The 14,581-nt window shown below is 35.1% G+C and overlaps 1 protein-coding gene across 1 annotated transcript; it reads left to right on the top strand.

Moving 5' to 3' along the window:
- The first annotated feature begins 1,388 nt into the window (after positions 1-1,388).
- Positions 1,389-14,327, top strand: LOC110638554 (serine/threonine-protein kinase CTR1). Its single transcript, XM_058147443.1, has 16 exons — positions 1,389-2,251; positions 5,553-5,854; positions 5,960-6,104; positions 6,348-6,451; positions 7,112-7,320; positions 8,947-9,405; positions 9,586-9,626; positions 10,481-10,549; positions 10,630-10,730; positions 10,902-10,986; positions 11,113-11,211; positions 12,311-12,379; positions 12,496-12,627; positions 13,290-13,384; positions 13,479-13,694; positions 14,033-14,327. Exons 1-15 carry the CDS (start codon positions 1,649-1,651, stop codon positions 13,612-13,614), a joined length of 2,649 nt encoding a protein of 882 aa, XP_058003426.1. The 5' UTR covers positions 1,389-1,648; the 3' UTR covers positions 13,615-13,694; positions 14,033-14,327.
- Positions 14,328-14,581: the final 254 nt, after the last annotated feature.

Genomic DNA, 14,581 nt, shown 5'->3' with positions numbered 1-14,581 from the left:
GGTATTTTCTTGTGTCAACGTAAGTATGCGTTGGTTGTAATTTCAGAAGTTGGATTACTGGGTTGCAAGCCGGCTAAAACTCCTCTTGAACAAAATCATAAGCTGGCCCTTACCGAGAATGATGATATTGATGACCCTGCTCAGTATAGGCGTCTGGTGGGACGACTTATTTATCTAACAATAACTCGGCCTGAATTGTCTCATTGTGTGCATATTTTTGCTCAGTTCATGCAACAACTGAAGAAAGCTCATTGGGAGGCAGCTGTTAGAGTTGTGCATTATTTGAAAGGAAATCCAGGTCAGGGTATACTACTGCATGCCAATTGTGATCTCAAACTGTCTTCTTACTGTGATTATGATTGGGCTAGCTGTCCTTTGACGAGACGGTCTTTGACCGGTTATTTTGTTCTTTTGGGTGAATCCCCTATCTCGTGGAAGACTAAAAAGCAACAGACAGTGTCTCGCTCATCCGCTGAAGCTGAATATCGGTCTATGAGTACTACAACTTGTGAACTTAAATGGTTGAAAGGATTATTGAATTCTCTTGGTGTGGCGCATACTGAACCTATGAATTTGTATTGTGATAGTCAGGTAGCTCTGCATATAGCTACTAATCCTGTCTATCATGAACATACCAAGCATATTGAAGTGGATTGTCATTTTATCCGTGATGAGATATTGAATGGTAACATTCGAACAGATTATGTACGTAGTTCAATGCAACCTGCAGATATCTTCACAAAGGCGTTGGGAAAGGATCAGTTTAACTTTTTTCTTCGCAAGTTGGGCATTCGAGATCTTCATGCTCCAATTTGAAGGGGGGTATTGGAAAGACAGCTGTTAACTGCCACTTTTTTTGCATTTATTTAGGGCATTTATTTAGGAATTTTTGTGTGTATATCTGTTATTACCTTTTATTGTATGATTCTGATATAATTTTGGTAGTTTAACTTGATTAGGAACTTATTTGTTAGCTGTAATTTTTTATATATATCTTTAATTTTTGAGATAATAAATATCAAAATTCTTATTTTTAAATTTCTTAATTCTTTTACATAAGTTGTAAGTGGGTATACAACTAGATACGTTGGATTTGTTAGAAATGCGGTGATGAACCTAAAAGGGTGCAGAAAGATGGTGGAAAGTTGGGAATTTGGATTAATTATTTTAATAATTAATTTTAGTTGTATAAAAGGTATATTAATGATGATTTAATTTTTAACTTTAACAGAAGATTTGCAATTTTGGAGAAAGCATAAATTAAAGATTAAATTATTTTATTTTAAAAATATAAAAATTAAATAATAATTAATCATAAAACTTAAGGGTTAAATAACATTTTTTTTCCTTTATATTAATAGAAATTCCCGGAATATTACGATTGCGCTATCGAATGCACGGTCCGCACCGCTTTCGTCTCTTTCCGACAATGGAATTCTAGAGAGAGATCGTGAAGGAAGGAAAAGAGAAAAAAAAAACCAAAATTCTGGTCTAGAGAGAGAGAGAGAGAGAGAGAGAGAGAAAAAAAAAAAGAAAAAAGAAAACTTAACCAACCAAGTTCAGCTCACCTCTACCGGGCTCCAAAAAATGGCTGTATTTAGGGTTTTTCTGCTTCTTTGAGCTCAAAAATTCTCAACTAAAGATCTCCATGGAAATGCCCGGTCGAAGATCCAATTACACACTTGTTAGCCAGTATCCTGACGAGCCTCTAGCGGCTGCGCCACCACCGCCGTACTACGATTCTTCTATTTCCAGTGATTCCAAGAGTAGCAAACTAAAGCTGGATAGGGGCTTCGATTGGGAATCTAGCGGCGATCACAGAATAAATCAGCAAGCGAATAGTAATCGGATTAGTAATTTGAACATGTATTCGTCGATCGGGTTGCAAAGGCAATCGAGCGGGAGTAGTTTTGGTGAGAGTTCGTTGTCTGGAGAGTATTATGCCCCAACGTTGTCAACGACTGGGGGGAATGAGATTGAGGCATATGGATACATGCACGAGGATGGGAATTTTATGAGAGCGAGAGCAGTGGATGCGGCGGTGATTTCGGGGACGGGTACTGGATCGTCTGGGAAGAGCTGGGCGCAACAGACGGAGGAGAGTTACCAGTTGCAGTTGGCGTTGGCCTTGAGGTTGTCGTCCGAGGCGACTTGTGCCGATGATCCGAATTTTTTGGATCCGGTACCAGATGAATCGACGTTGCGGTCAACTAGCTCCAACTCGCCTGAGGCCCTGTCTCATCGGTTTTGGGTAGGATTTCTTATGCTTATTTATCGTTTGTAATATTACTTCTGTTTTGGTTGTGCTTGTGGGGATATGGGAATATATTGCTTTTGCATGTATGCTTGTGTGATTTAGGTTGCAAATCTATTTGGAAGAAGGCTTGAGTGCATTAGAAATGTTGATATTTTCGAGTAGGTTTGCATGGACACTTGAGTTGTAGATGATTTAAGCTGATTGGTTGATGAGGTAGTGGAATTCAAGTCTGTCCAGTTACTAGTGAAATAAACCAGGACATGCATTTATTGTAACTAGAGAATGCTTAGTTTACTAGATGGATTAGTATCTTTATTATTGAGAATCTAATCTAAATGATGCATCTTTAATCGTTTTGGTTGACTAATAAGCATGATTGTTGAAATGATAAAATTTTCATTCTGGGATATGAAGTTGCTAGTACTGGCATGTTGAGACTATCACAGAATGATCTCATATTTTGAATGTTTTCTGGTAGTTGGGATGAAAGAAGAATGCATATGCAAAGAAGGTTGAGAGTAGAAGATTAGAATCGATCAAAGGCATATCGAGTATGGTTAATTTGAGTTTGTTCAAGGATAATGGTAGTTATACCATTGAAGTTGATGAAGGGATGTTGACAACAGAGAACTCAATTTCTGCTAACACGAACACAGCAAGTAAACCATTGATATCTAATTATCAAATTCAATGAAGATGGAAATACTGCTTGATACTAAAAGCAATTCTAGTAGTTGGTCCTGAGCAAAAGCTAGTCGTGGGTGCCAGGTGTGGTTTGTACGCGAAATCATATTGCTTGATAGGATGAGTCCTACGTGTTTAGAGTGGCAATTTTTACCATAGAGAGATTTGTCAATGCTAGAGCAACATAGTTTTGAACTTGTAAATTGACAAAGTTGCCACTTATTGAACTAAATTGAAGTTACCTTTTATTTTTTGGAAGTTTCTCGTTGACTTTCACTAATATTATTTCCTTCCATGGGTTTCTTTTTACACCGGATAAATAGAATTAATTAATCCTTATAAAACTATCCTATTAATAACATATATCTTCTATCCATTGTAGGAACTAAATAACTCAACTCAACTAAGTTTTTATTCCAAAAATTTGGGGTCGGCTATATTGATTCTCTTTCTTCACTCTAAACGATTTTGGGTTAAATCCTTGGAAATGTGTAATGCATCTAGGTCATGTTGTACTACTCTCCTCCAAGTTAGTTTAACTAGAGCCTCCGTATGTCTACACTTCACATGACTAAATCACCTCAATCTCCCTTCTCTCAACTTATCCTCAATTGGCACTACTCCTATCTTTTCTCTAATTCTCTCATTACGGACTTTATCTAGTCTACTATAGCTACTCATCCACCTTAACATTCTCATATCTGCAATTCTTATCTTAAACACCTACGACTCCTTCAGTGTCCAACACTCACTACCATATAACGTGGCCGGTCGTATGGCTGTACGTTAAAATTTTTCTTTCAACTTATTGGAAATCTTGCGATCACATAAAACTCCCTTGGCACGTCTCCACTTCAACCATCCGGCTTTAATCCTATGACTAACATCCTACTCACATCCCCCGTCTACTTGAAGTGATATTTAAAGTGATTACTTTTGGGCAGTACCACTCCATCCAAACTAACTCCTTCCCTATCACCAGTCCGGCCTTCACATAACTTGCAATGCATATATTATGTTTTCGTTCTACTTAACTTAAAGCCCTTTCACTCTAGAGTACTTCTCCAAAGCTCTAGTTTTCTATTGACTCATTTTCGTCTCATTGGAGGAACTAAATAAAAGAAGATTAATCTTCCCGTCACAGTCCTGATAGGATATAAAAATTAAACTTCACAATAATGATCTCAAACATTTAGCATTTGGTTTTCCTTAGGGGAAATTCAAAATAAGTGTAATTTTGTCACCCTAAGTACTTCAATTTTATTTCAATTGTACAAGAAGGGTGGTTTCACCATATCAGTTGTTTTTAATGCTTAATGCTGAAAGAAACAAAAATCGAAACCTCTGTTTAAATTTGCAATTATAACTGATACTTTTAATTTTTGCAATTATATGCTCAACCTTTGAAATTTGTGTCAATTGTAGTCAAATTTGGAGGGGCACATGCCATATTTCTAACTATGGTATAATTTTTAAAAGAACCTGCATTTTTAGTTATAAGAGCCAATGATGTAACTTGTTTTAGTCTTTTCTTTTTTTAATTTTAATTCTATTCTTCTTGTACACAAATGTATAATGGTTTAAGAAACACATGAAATCATAAAAAATGTTTAAAAACAATCCTTGCATGAATTCAATTAAAAAAGCTTATTCAATTTTGGAAAGGAACTCATAAAAGGAAATATTATTGGTGGTAAGCAAAGTGAATACTCCCAAAATAATAAAGGTAATTTTGATTTGATAAGAGGGCAATTTTGTTGATATTCTTGTTCTACTACTAATAAATCTCACTCTGGCAATTGTGTTAGAAAGACACATAAGACCTTTTGACCTTAACATTTTGATAATTTTTCTGTCTAAATCTCAAGGCGAAAATTTTTTTATCATGTACAAAGGGAAAGAACATTCTTCCTTCCCATCTCTCTCTCCCTCTCTCTCTCTCTCTCTCTTGCTATCGCTTTCTTTCTCTTTTACTGGATATAACTGGAATCCTTACTTTGATAGACTAGTGCTATCCATCACTCTTATCCTGTGCTTGTTATTGGAAAACGTGTGGAAATGATTGCTTAGATGGATCACGTCGATCATCAATGCCTCTCTTATTCTCTTGTTACTAGCAATGTGGAGGGGAGATGGAGTGGAAGTTCCTTCATTACATTATAATCATACCAACATAGGCTATTATCATGTGGACTCAATAGAAGTGTCTAGTTTGACTTTGTATACAGGATCGGATTTTTGCTTTCATTAGATTTTTGTTGCTTTTATCTGGTTTTATGATAACAACACACATTTCATGTGTTGTGATCTAGGGTCACCACTTATGACCTGGAATGGCAGGTAATATGGGTATCAAAGTGTCATCCAGTATTGGATAGTTTACTAGAGTCTGCAAGCATTGCAATATGTCCTAGTTTATTAATACCTTGTGAATCAGTCTGTTGAGTGTAGGGAATGGGAAGCTAAAATATGCCAAGTCCTTTCTCTCTCTGTATTTGGTTCTTCCTATTTCTAAATTTAATAAGGTACATACAGTAAATATCATTCATCTTCATTGCTTATTGGTTTTTATGGTTGCAAATGCCCCCTCATTAATTTTGTTGTGCATCAGGTGAGTGGTTGCTTATCATACTTTGACAAAATTCCGGATGGATTTTACCAAATTCATGGAATGGATCCATATGTGTGGACTGTATGCTCTGATTTGCAAGAGAATGGTCGTATTCCATCTATTGAGTCATTAAAGTCTGTTGATCCTAGTGCTGATTCTTCATTGGAAGTGGTTTTAATTGATCGACGCAGTGATCCAAGCTTGAAGGAACTCCAAAATAGGGTCCACAGCATTTCTTGCAGCTGTATCACTACAAAAGAGGTAGTTGATCAGCTGGCCAAGCTTGTCTGCAATCGCATGGGGTGAGTTCTAAGCAAAAAATAATAATAATAATAATAAAAATAAAAATCTAAGCGTTAGTCTTCTCTATATTATTTTATTAATGAAGTTTTTATTGCTATCGTAAGAGGTTCAACCAATGTGGCGGAAGATGATTTCATTTCTATGTGGAGGGAATGCAGTAATGATTTAAAAGATTGCTTGGGATCTGTTGTGGTTCCAATAGGCAGCCTATCGGTTGGTCTATGCAGACATCGAGCATTATTATTCAAGGTAAGGTCTCAATACCATATGGTCCTAATTTCATATAATAAATTTCACATGCAACTTTTAAGTAATTGTAATATTTTATAATAAATTTCATATGCAACTTTTAAGTAATTGAATATTTTATAATTCATCATAAGTATAATGAACGCTTTCTCTACACATTCTTGATATTCCATTTGCTGTGGTTTATAACTTCTCTTTGGAAGGAGAAAGGGAATAATGCTCACTCACATGTAACCTGTGTAGGTGCTTTCTGACACTATTGATTTGCCATGTCGAATTGCAAGAGGCTGCAAATACTGTAAAAGAGATGATGCTTCCTCATGTCTTGTGCGATTTGGCCTCGACAGGTATTGTTCTTGGTTTTCAGGGTCTTTTCATAATGTACACCTAGAATATGACTATTACCTGATGAAAGTTCTTTTCTTTTATGTGTGAAACTTAGCTATTTACATTAGGCTTGATCAAAAGTATTGACGTCCTCTATATGTTGCAGATTATTTTTTCTTTGTTTTCTTGTGATAGTTCAGCAGACCAGTTATCCTTGGGAATTAAAAAAATAATTACTTGCAACATATCTTGAATTTAATATCACCGGCATCTTTGAGTCATGGAGCATTTTGTTGTAGTGTGTCATTTGAGCTGAATATGTTCTCAAGCTTATATCAAGTTATAATGCTTAGAACACTGGAGAAAATTGTGTCAACTATATTTTCTAGGTAAATATAACTGCAATTTAAAAACTTGATGGTGGTTTTACAAATTGTGAAAGATGAATGCTAGTTCTCTAAATTAACATGTGCTGGGCTTCAGGGGATATGCGTCTGCTGTGCCTTCATCTCTCGTCCTTTCTTCTTTCTCCTCCTAATTGCATTAGTTGAATTTGAGTAATATTTTCTAGTTTGTTGTGATGGTTTAGAAATATTTGTAGTCTAGACTGCATTTTTGGTTCTTACGGCAGCAATGTTTAAGTATCTCCTCTCAATTTATATACATCTTCTCCATTTCAGGGAATATCTCGTTGATTTGGTAGGGAAGCCTGGTTCTTTATGCGCGCCTGATTCATTGCTCAATGGTCCTTCTTCCATCTCAATTTCTTCACCATTGTGCTTTCCCCGAATGAAATCAGCTGAACCTACCATTGATTTCAGGTCTTTGGCCAAACAATACTTCTCAGATTGCCAATCTCTTAATCTTGTATTTGATGATGCTTCAGCAGGTAATACTAAAAACCCAGTTGTATAAAATTGTGCAAATCCCTATTGCTGTGACTTGTTTCTGGAGAGCGGATATTATCATTTTACCTTTTAGATGCAGTTTTTATTTTATTTTATTTTATTTTATTTTATTTTTTTATTTTTTATGGGCTGCTTTTCTTGGAGTGTTGACTATGTTATTCATACTAGCACTTGCCTATATTATTATATGCCTGCCTTCATGGCAAAGTCTGAATTTGTTGCATGAAGTGATTATTTGTGCAAGAATTCTTTACTTGGATTCTGGCATAACATTTTAGCTGGTTGAACAGAAGTCTTGTGATTTAACATTAAATGGAGTTGGATGATTATCTCATTCTTGAAAATGTGATAGTGATACTGATTTATGGTTTACACATTGGCGAAGCCCAATTTTACATCCTGCACTTGTCATGTGGTTGTAATACTTGTATTGTGTTGATGTTATTTATTTACATTTTACATTTCCACTTCTTTGCTGTTAGTTGTTGAAACACCACACCACCCCCCCTTCCCTCCAAAACACACTCACATACAAAAAAAAAAAAAAAAAAAAAGGCCCAAACCCATTGTAAAACTGGAAATCTATTGAACTTTTCTAAATTTCTTTCTTCCATCTGTAATATACGGATTTAATTACTGAATTCCTTTAGAAAAATGAAATCTGCTGATTTGGAAGTTTACTTCTCCTGTCTCTGCAAAATTGGGAGGAAAAGTTGAGGCTGCTGCTAATAAAAAAAATTGTGTTACTTTAGTTGATACTTTCCTTTGGATAACTGAAATCTGCTTATTTTGAAGTTCATATTCTTCTGTTTGTGTAAAATTGAATGGCAAGTTAAGTCTGCCGCTAGTAAAAAAAATTTTGGTACATTTTAATCATTGTTGTCAAAAGCGCTAGGCATCCTTAAGGAGAGAAGGTCCTCCATCACCTGAGGTGCTAGGCGCTCGCCCTAGCGAAGTGAGGCGTTAATTTATTATAAAATAATAAATAATTAAATATATAATACAGAAACATATTACACAATCAAGAAATTATTAAATTTCATAATATATTATATGTTTTAATTTTAAGATCAAAAGCATTCCTCTAATAACACAAAATGTTAAAGCAAAAATCATAAAGCACATAATATAATTTAAAATTTTAGATGCATTATTCAATTTCATTCATTATGTCATGCAATCCCAAAATCCTAATTCTTTAGTCGTGTGGATGCCAAAAGAGGAAAACAAATCAAGTCAGCTTTTCTCTTTCCCAACTTTTTTTTTTTTAATTTCTTGCCTTTTTCTCGCCTCCCCTGGGCACGTAGGCAGCGCCTAGTTGAAGGCGTCTCACCTAGAGGCTTCCCAGGAGAAGTGCCTATATTTTGCCTTGCTCGGGTGCCTCTAGACAACACTTATTTTAATGTTGTGTTCAAGTTGATAGAGAAAATTGCAAGCTGAGAAATGCAATTTTAATTTTAGTTTTTTTTTCTAAATGCAATTTTAATTTTAGTTTTTTTTTCTTACTTATTAATGTTTATTCATCGTTGGATGTATCTGTCTGGTTTAGTAGACCTGTGTTTTTGATATCAATCTGATTTAGAATATTCCTCTTATACTGTTGAAAGCTGTTATTCCGGCTACTGTTCTTGATGATGAAGCTCCAGAATTCTCTATGTATCCTAAGCAAATTGAGAGTACAGGTGCAGATAAAAATAACCTTGTGCAAGTCCCAACCAACAGCAGTGAAGTTTCTCAGTTACCTCTGCCAATGAAAGTTGCTCGAACAAGTGCCCAAGATAGAAATGCTCAAAATTTTAAGTTGTATAATCCTTTACAGAATATTAAGCAAGCGACAAATATGATGAAAGATCCCATCCATTTAAAGCATATCCCAACTATGGGGCATAGAGATGTGCAACCACTTTTATCATTGTCTGATCAGAGAGTGGATACTAGTAAAAATTCAAGATTTTCTGAAGTTAGTCAACTGGTTTCTAGTAAAACATCTAATGAGCTGTCACTTGATGTGGAGGATTTGGACATTCCATGGAGTGATCTTGTTTTGAAAGAGAGAATTGGAGCAGGTATATTCCCCCCTCATATTATGCCACATCTTGGAGTGAGAATACGATATCAATAGCAGAGAGAGAGAGAGAGAGAGAAAGAGAGAGAGAGACCATTTTTCTCTCTTTCTATAATGCAATTGGCCCTAATATTTTGTTGGAGGCTGTGCCACTACTAAAAGTTGTATCGTCTTTTTTCAGGCTCTTTTGGAACTGTTCACCGTGCTGATTGGCATGGCTCGGTAAGTTTTATATTTGAGTATACTTCTGTTTCGATTAATAAATGGTGAAGGAATGTTAAAGCATTCTAATTTTCTTGTGGATTATATTATTTCTGTGAACATCCGTACACATTTGGAAGTGAAACTTATGTAAGCAGTTAGTTTACTTGATCATTGGATGGCTTCTAAAGTAATGTCGAAATTTAAACTTCTGTAGCTTTGGCATGTAATCATAATTGATGACTCAAGCCAGAATTCAAAGTGGTTTTAATTTTGGTCAAATTCACACCCAAATGAATATTAATATCTTGATGATGTTGGACAGAAAGTTTTCATGCATTTTCCTTCACCATATTCACTATAGTGATGCAATAGTTATGTTGCTTATTGTTCAGACAATGATGAAGACCCTGAGTTCTCTTCATTCACACTGAAACTGATGCACCTAATCCTATGATATGTAATTGATCATGCACTTATGTAATTGGTATTTTGCGGAGTACACCTTTGTTTCATGTTTTCAGGCTGTATTTTGTGGCAAGAATTGTCTCTTGTTATATCATTGCCAATACGTGCAGTTGTGTGTAAGCATATGCATATGTGTGTGCATATGTCTGTATTTGTATTTTTGTTTCAACTTGAACTCTTGAAGTTTAATGTATAGTTCTGTTTACTTTTTCCTTTGAATCAGTTTTCTTGAAGTGTCTTCTGTTTTTTTTTTTTTAATTTTTATGTCTTGTTGCCAGTAACTTCAACTTCAGAATTCAAGTATATCTGTGTTTTAATATTAAATTTGGTGTTATTATATATTTTCCTCTTTCTTCTGTCTCCTCATTTGTATTACATATTTTCAAAAACATTTGTGTTATTCACAGGATGTTGCTGTGAAAATTCTCATGGAGCAAGATTTTCATGCTGAACGCTTCAAGGAATTTTTGAGGGAGGTATGTATTGGCCAGAATTTTCAGATTGCTTTTCTTGGTTTTGATTTGATTTGTTTATTTTCTTGCCCTTCGTTTGTTAGGTTGCAATAATGAAACGCCTACGACATCCAAATATAGTTCTTTTCATGGGTGCGGTTACTCAGCCCCCAAACTTATCCATAGTGACAGAATATTTATCAAGGTTCTTCATTGTCCCCTTGGGAATATCCCTTGCTTCCTCTATTTCTTTTATAATGTGGAATGTGTGGAAAGTATTTATTTATTGTTTCTAAAATTTTTCTCCTCATTCTTATGTGCATATATTTATTCTTTAAGAAGTTAAAAAAACTGAATTTTTGGGTTTTCACTGCAGAGGTAGCTTGTTTAGGCTCTTGCATAAGTCTGGTGCAAAAGAGGCATTGGATGAAAGGCGTCGGTTAAGTATGGCTTATGATGTGGTATGCATTTGATAACTTCATTTTTTTTAAAAAATGAAATTTCCCTTTTCTTTTGTTTTCAGCTTGTTATGGGCTAAAATCATGATTTTATGTCAGGTCTAATTTAGTTGTTATTGTTTTTCTCAGGCAAAGGGTATGAATTATCTTCACAAACGAAATCCTCCAATTGTTCATAGAGATTTAAAATCTCCAAATCTATTGGTTGACAAAAAATATACAGTGAAGGTAGGACTAACAACTCATATTTGCCAGTAGGTTACTAATTGCCAGTTTATTGATAGGTGAACTAGGAATATGAGTTTACAGCATTCCCTTCTATAGTCATGAATGAATTTCATTTGTCGGACATGAAACCTTGCTAATTTGCTAAGTTGGAACTATTTTTTCACAGAAAAAACTGAATTTGGATAGCTGCTAGTGTACGCTATTGTTGTCTTCTTATTCTTGACTGCTAGTGGCTTTGCCCAATCATAGCCAGTATGTTCAGTTTATTTGGTTATCTAGTGTGTATATACTGTTACATTGGCCGTGTCCTATGTAAGCTTGACTGTTCCTGGTTAAACATGTTTAGTGGGGTTGGAGGACCTAGGATTGGATGTTGTTATTATAACTTGATGAATTATTGGAATATATGGTTCTTGTGTCATTTGCTAACAAATTTTTATATGGAGAAATTTTATTAGCATCTCATTTGGAACACCAGCACTGTGCAAGCTTGTGCATGTGGCTAGGAATGGCAACAGGGTATATTATCCATAAAATTTTCTTTACCCATTCTTGAAGCTGGTTTAGTAATTCTATTATCTGAACCCATCTTAGATCCTACTAAGGTTCATCCCTTGTTACTTGTATCTGTGCTAAATCCGATTAACACTATCCGAGCCCCTCTAAACCCAATAAATTTTTATAATTTTTTGGTTAGTAATTATATATTTTTTAAAGAACTTGATGATCAATCCTATAGGAATATTTAAATCTCTTTTTTCTCTTATGTAATGGTCGAAAAGTTGATCCAAAATGCTATAAAAATATATGATTATGTATTTACTAGTAATTTATGCATTCAGATTCAGGTAAGTTTAGGTAGCAGCTGTATGATGTACTAAACCCATAACTTTTCAAAGCACGTTTATGAATATCTAAACTTTGTATAATCTGATTGGGTTGGTCAAGTACCTTAATATACCTGACCTGTTGTCTTCTCTTTATATGACTTCCGAGCTCTCTCTCTCTGTTCCCTTCACCCCTTGCCACTGTACAAACTGTTAGTTTACTTTTAGTTTTGTTACTAATTGGTTTCTTCACATTTCTCTGCTCTATTCAGGTTTGTGATTTTGGGCTCTCTCGTCTCAAAGCAAACACATTTCTTTCATCCAAGTCAGCAGCGGGGACTGTAAGTGCTGTTATAATTAACGACCAGTGGAATGTGTCTTTGGTTTAAGGTGGTGGACACTGTTTATTACAATATAAGCTTAATCATAATAATAATAATCTCTTCTGCTTTATTAGCCTGAGTGGATGGCACCAGAAGTTCTCCGTGATGAACCATCAAATGAAAAGTCAGACATATACAGTTTTGGTGTCATCTTATGGGAACTTGCAACACTGCAACAACCCTGGAGCAATTTAAATCCTGCACAGGTTTGTTTTCTGAAGTTGCATGATTGCATTTGAATTATGGAACACAAATGGTTGAGGTTTTTTCTCTATGGACACTTAGCTTGTGTAAAAGAAACCCATGCTTAGGAAATTGTTTCCCTGGTAGTAAGTAGGTTGAAACAATAAAAAGCTGTCTTCCATTTTAAGTGACTTCAATTTACAGGACTCACACTAGAGCTTTTGTCTTCTTGAGGAGGACTGGTATAAAGAATTATTGTTTGATGCAAGCTGTTATGCCTAAATATCTATTAAAAAATAGGTTTATCATTGTCTCGTGTTTTTTTGCTTTGATTGGGGTTTCATGTTTGTCACAAATGGTTCCAAATTATAGCGTTTTGGCAACTTTTAGCAATGGCCTGGTCGCTAAAACAGGGTCAGTTTTGCCCTTTGAGGCTTATGTTCCTAGTTGCAAGGTGGAAGTTTTGAAGTTGCAGCGACTCCTGTGCGCTTGCTGGTGCTCAATTAAGTCATTTTATTTTGGTAAATTGTTTTAAAACAGCAATATATATAGGCATTCAATGAGACTTTCGTGGGATTATTCAATGGGATGCTAGTTTCTTGCCTTTCATAATTTCATTCTTTAATATTATTATAATTTTATCAATTCATATCTGCTTACTTATTTGCACTCACAATTGTTGTAGGTTGTAGCAGCTGTTGGATTTAAGGGCAAGAGACTTGAAATTCCACGAGATTTAAATCCTCAAGTTGCCACCATAATTGAGGCTTGCTGGGCAAAGTTAGTTTTAAATTTTTTATTCATATAACAACTTATTGCATACACTTAACTTTGTCTCAGTGCATTTTTGTTAATATGAGTGACTTTGCTGCAGTGAGCCTTGGAAACGGCCTTCCTTTGCCGCTATCATGGAATCTTTGAAAGTATTGATTAAACCCCCTACGCCTCCAACTGGTCAAGTGGAATACAATTACTTGCCTGAAGTCCTGAATAATGTTGAACACCAGTGAAGTTTTCTTTTGTACACATAATACACATTCTTTTGACATTTGACATCTGGCAGGGATAAGATCTATTTAGACACTATCAGGTGTGTTTTTCTAATTTCTTCAGCTTTGGTTTACCAAGACTTGTTGCTGACTTGCAAAAAAGTAAACTGTAGGGAAGATGAATAGCAGTTAAAATTTTTTGATGGTGCACATTCTTAATTGTAAAGTTTGAATTCTCGTCTTAAAAATCTTGGCAACTAATGGAACATTATGTACAAAGCATACCCATGTATAGCATCTGTTCTTTAAATTACCTCTTCAGTGCATGTTGCTTTCACGAGTCAAATTTGTACTTCTGTTTGTCTCGAGTTCTTCTATATTGATGTTGATTTGGTCGAAATTCTGATGCCTTTTTTTTTTTTTTTTTTTTCCATTGCAGAATCCTTGTTGTACATGTCTCTTCTCCTTGCCAATTGAGAATTCTAATTTTTAGCTCAACATAAGGAACTGCAACAATATTTGCATTACTCTTTTTCTGTTGCCAACAATTATTGTTTAACTTGATGGGAAATTGTATAAAGTTGCCTCTCATAATTTTGTATGTAATTTGTAACTGGAATTAGCTTAATGAGATGCAGCTTCCTAGCATTGCACACCATACAACCATGTGTTTCGCAAGAACTGATTGTGTAAGTTGCTAAAAAGTATCGAGTTGTTGATTAGATTGATTTTTACTTCTTAGTGCGCACAGTAAAACATAATCTGCCAACAGAGTAGAAGGCAAGCTCAACATTGAATTGCCATCAAGGTAGAAAGAATTCCTGAAGAGCAATTCGCCATGAATTTTCACCACCATTTTTAGTGATTACCTTGTTGCATTGTTTATAATCGAATGCAGTTGCTTATTTTAATTTATTCTCCCGAGAATTTCTTGCTGCCAAATTCTAATGGTGGGATGGGGGAGAGTTACTTTGAGATGTGGGACGTT

This window comes from Hevea brasiliensis, chromosome 5 (genome assembly GCF_030052815.1).
Source record: "Hevea brasiliensis isolate MT/VB/25A 57/8 chromosome 5, ASM3005281v1, whole genome shotgun sequence".
Taxonomy (NCBI): Eukaryota; Viridiplantae; Streptophyta; class Magnoliopsida; order Malpighiales; family Euphorbiaceae; genus Hevea; species Hevea brasiliensis.
The sequence above is the reverse complement of the archived record's forward strand: the minus strand, read 5'-3'. Positions and strand labels throughout refer to the sequence as shown.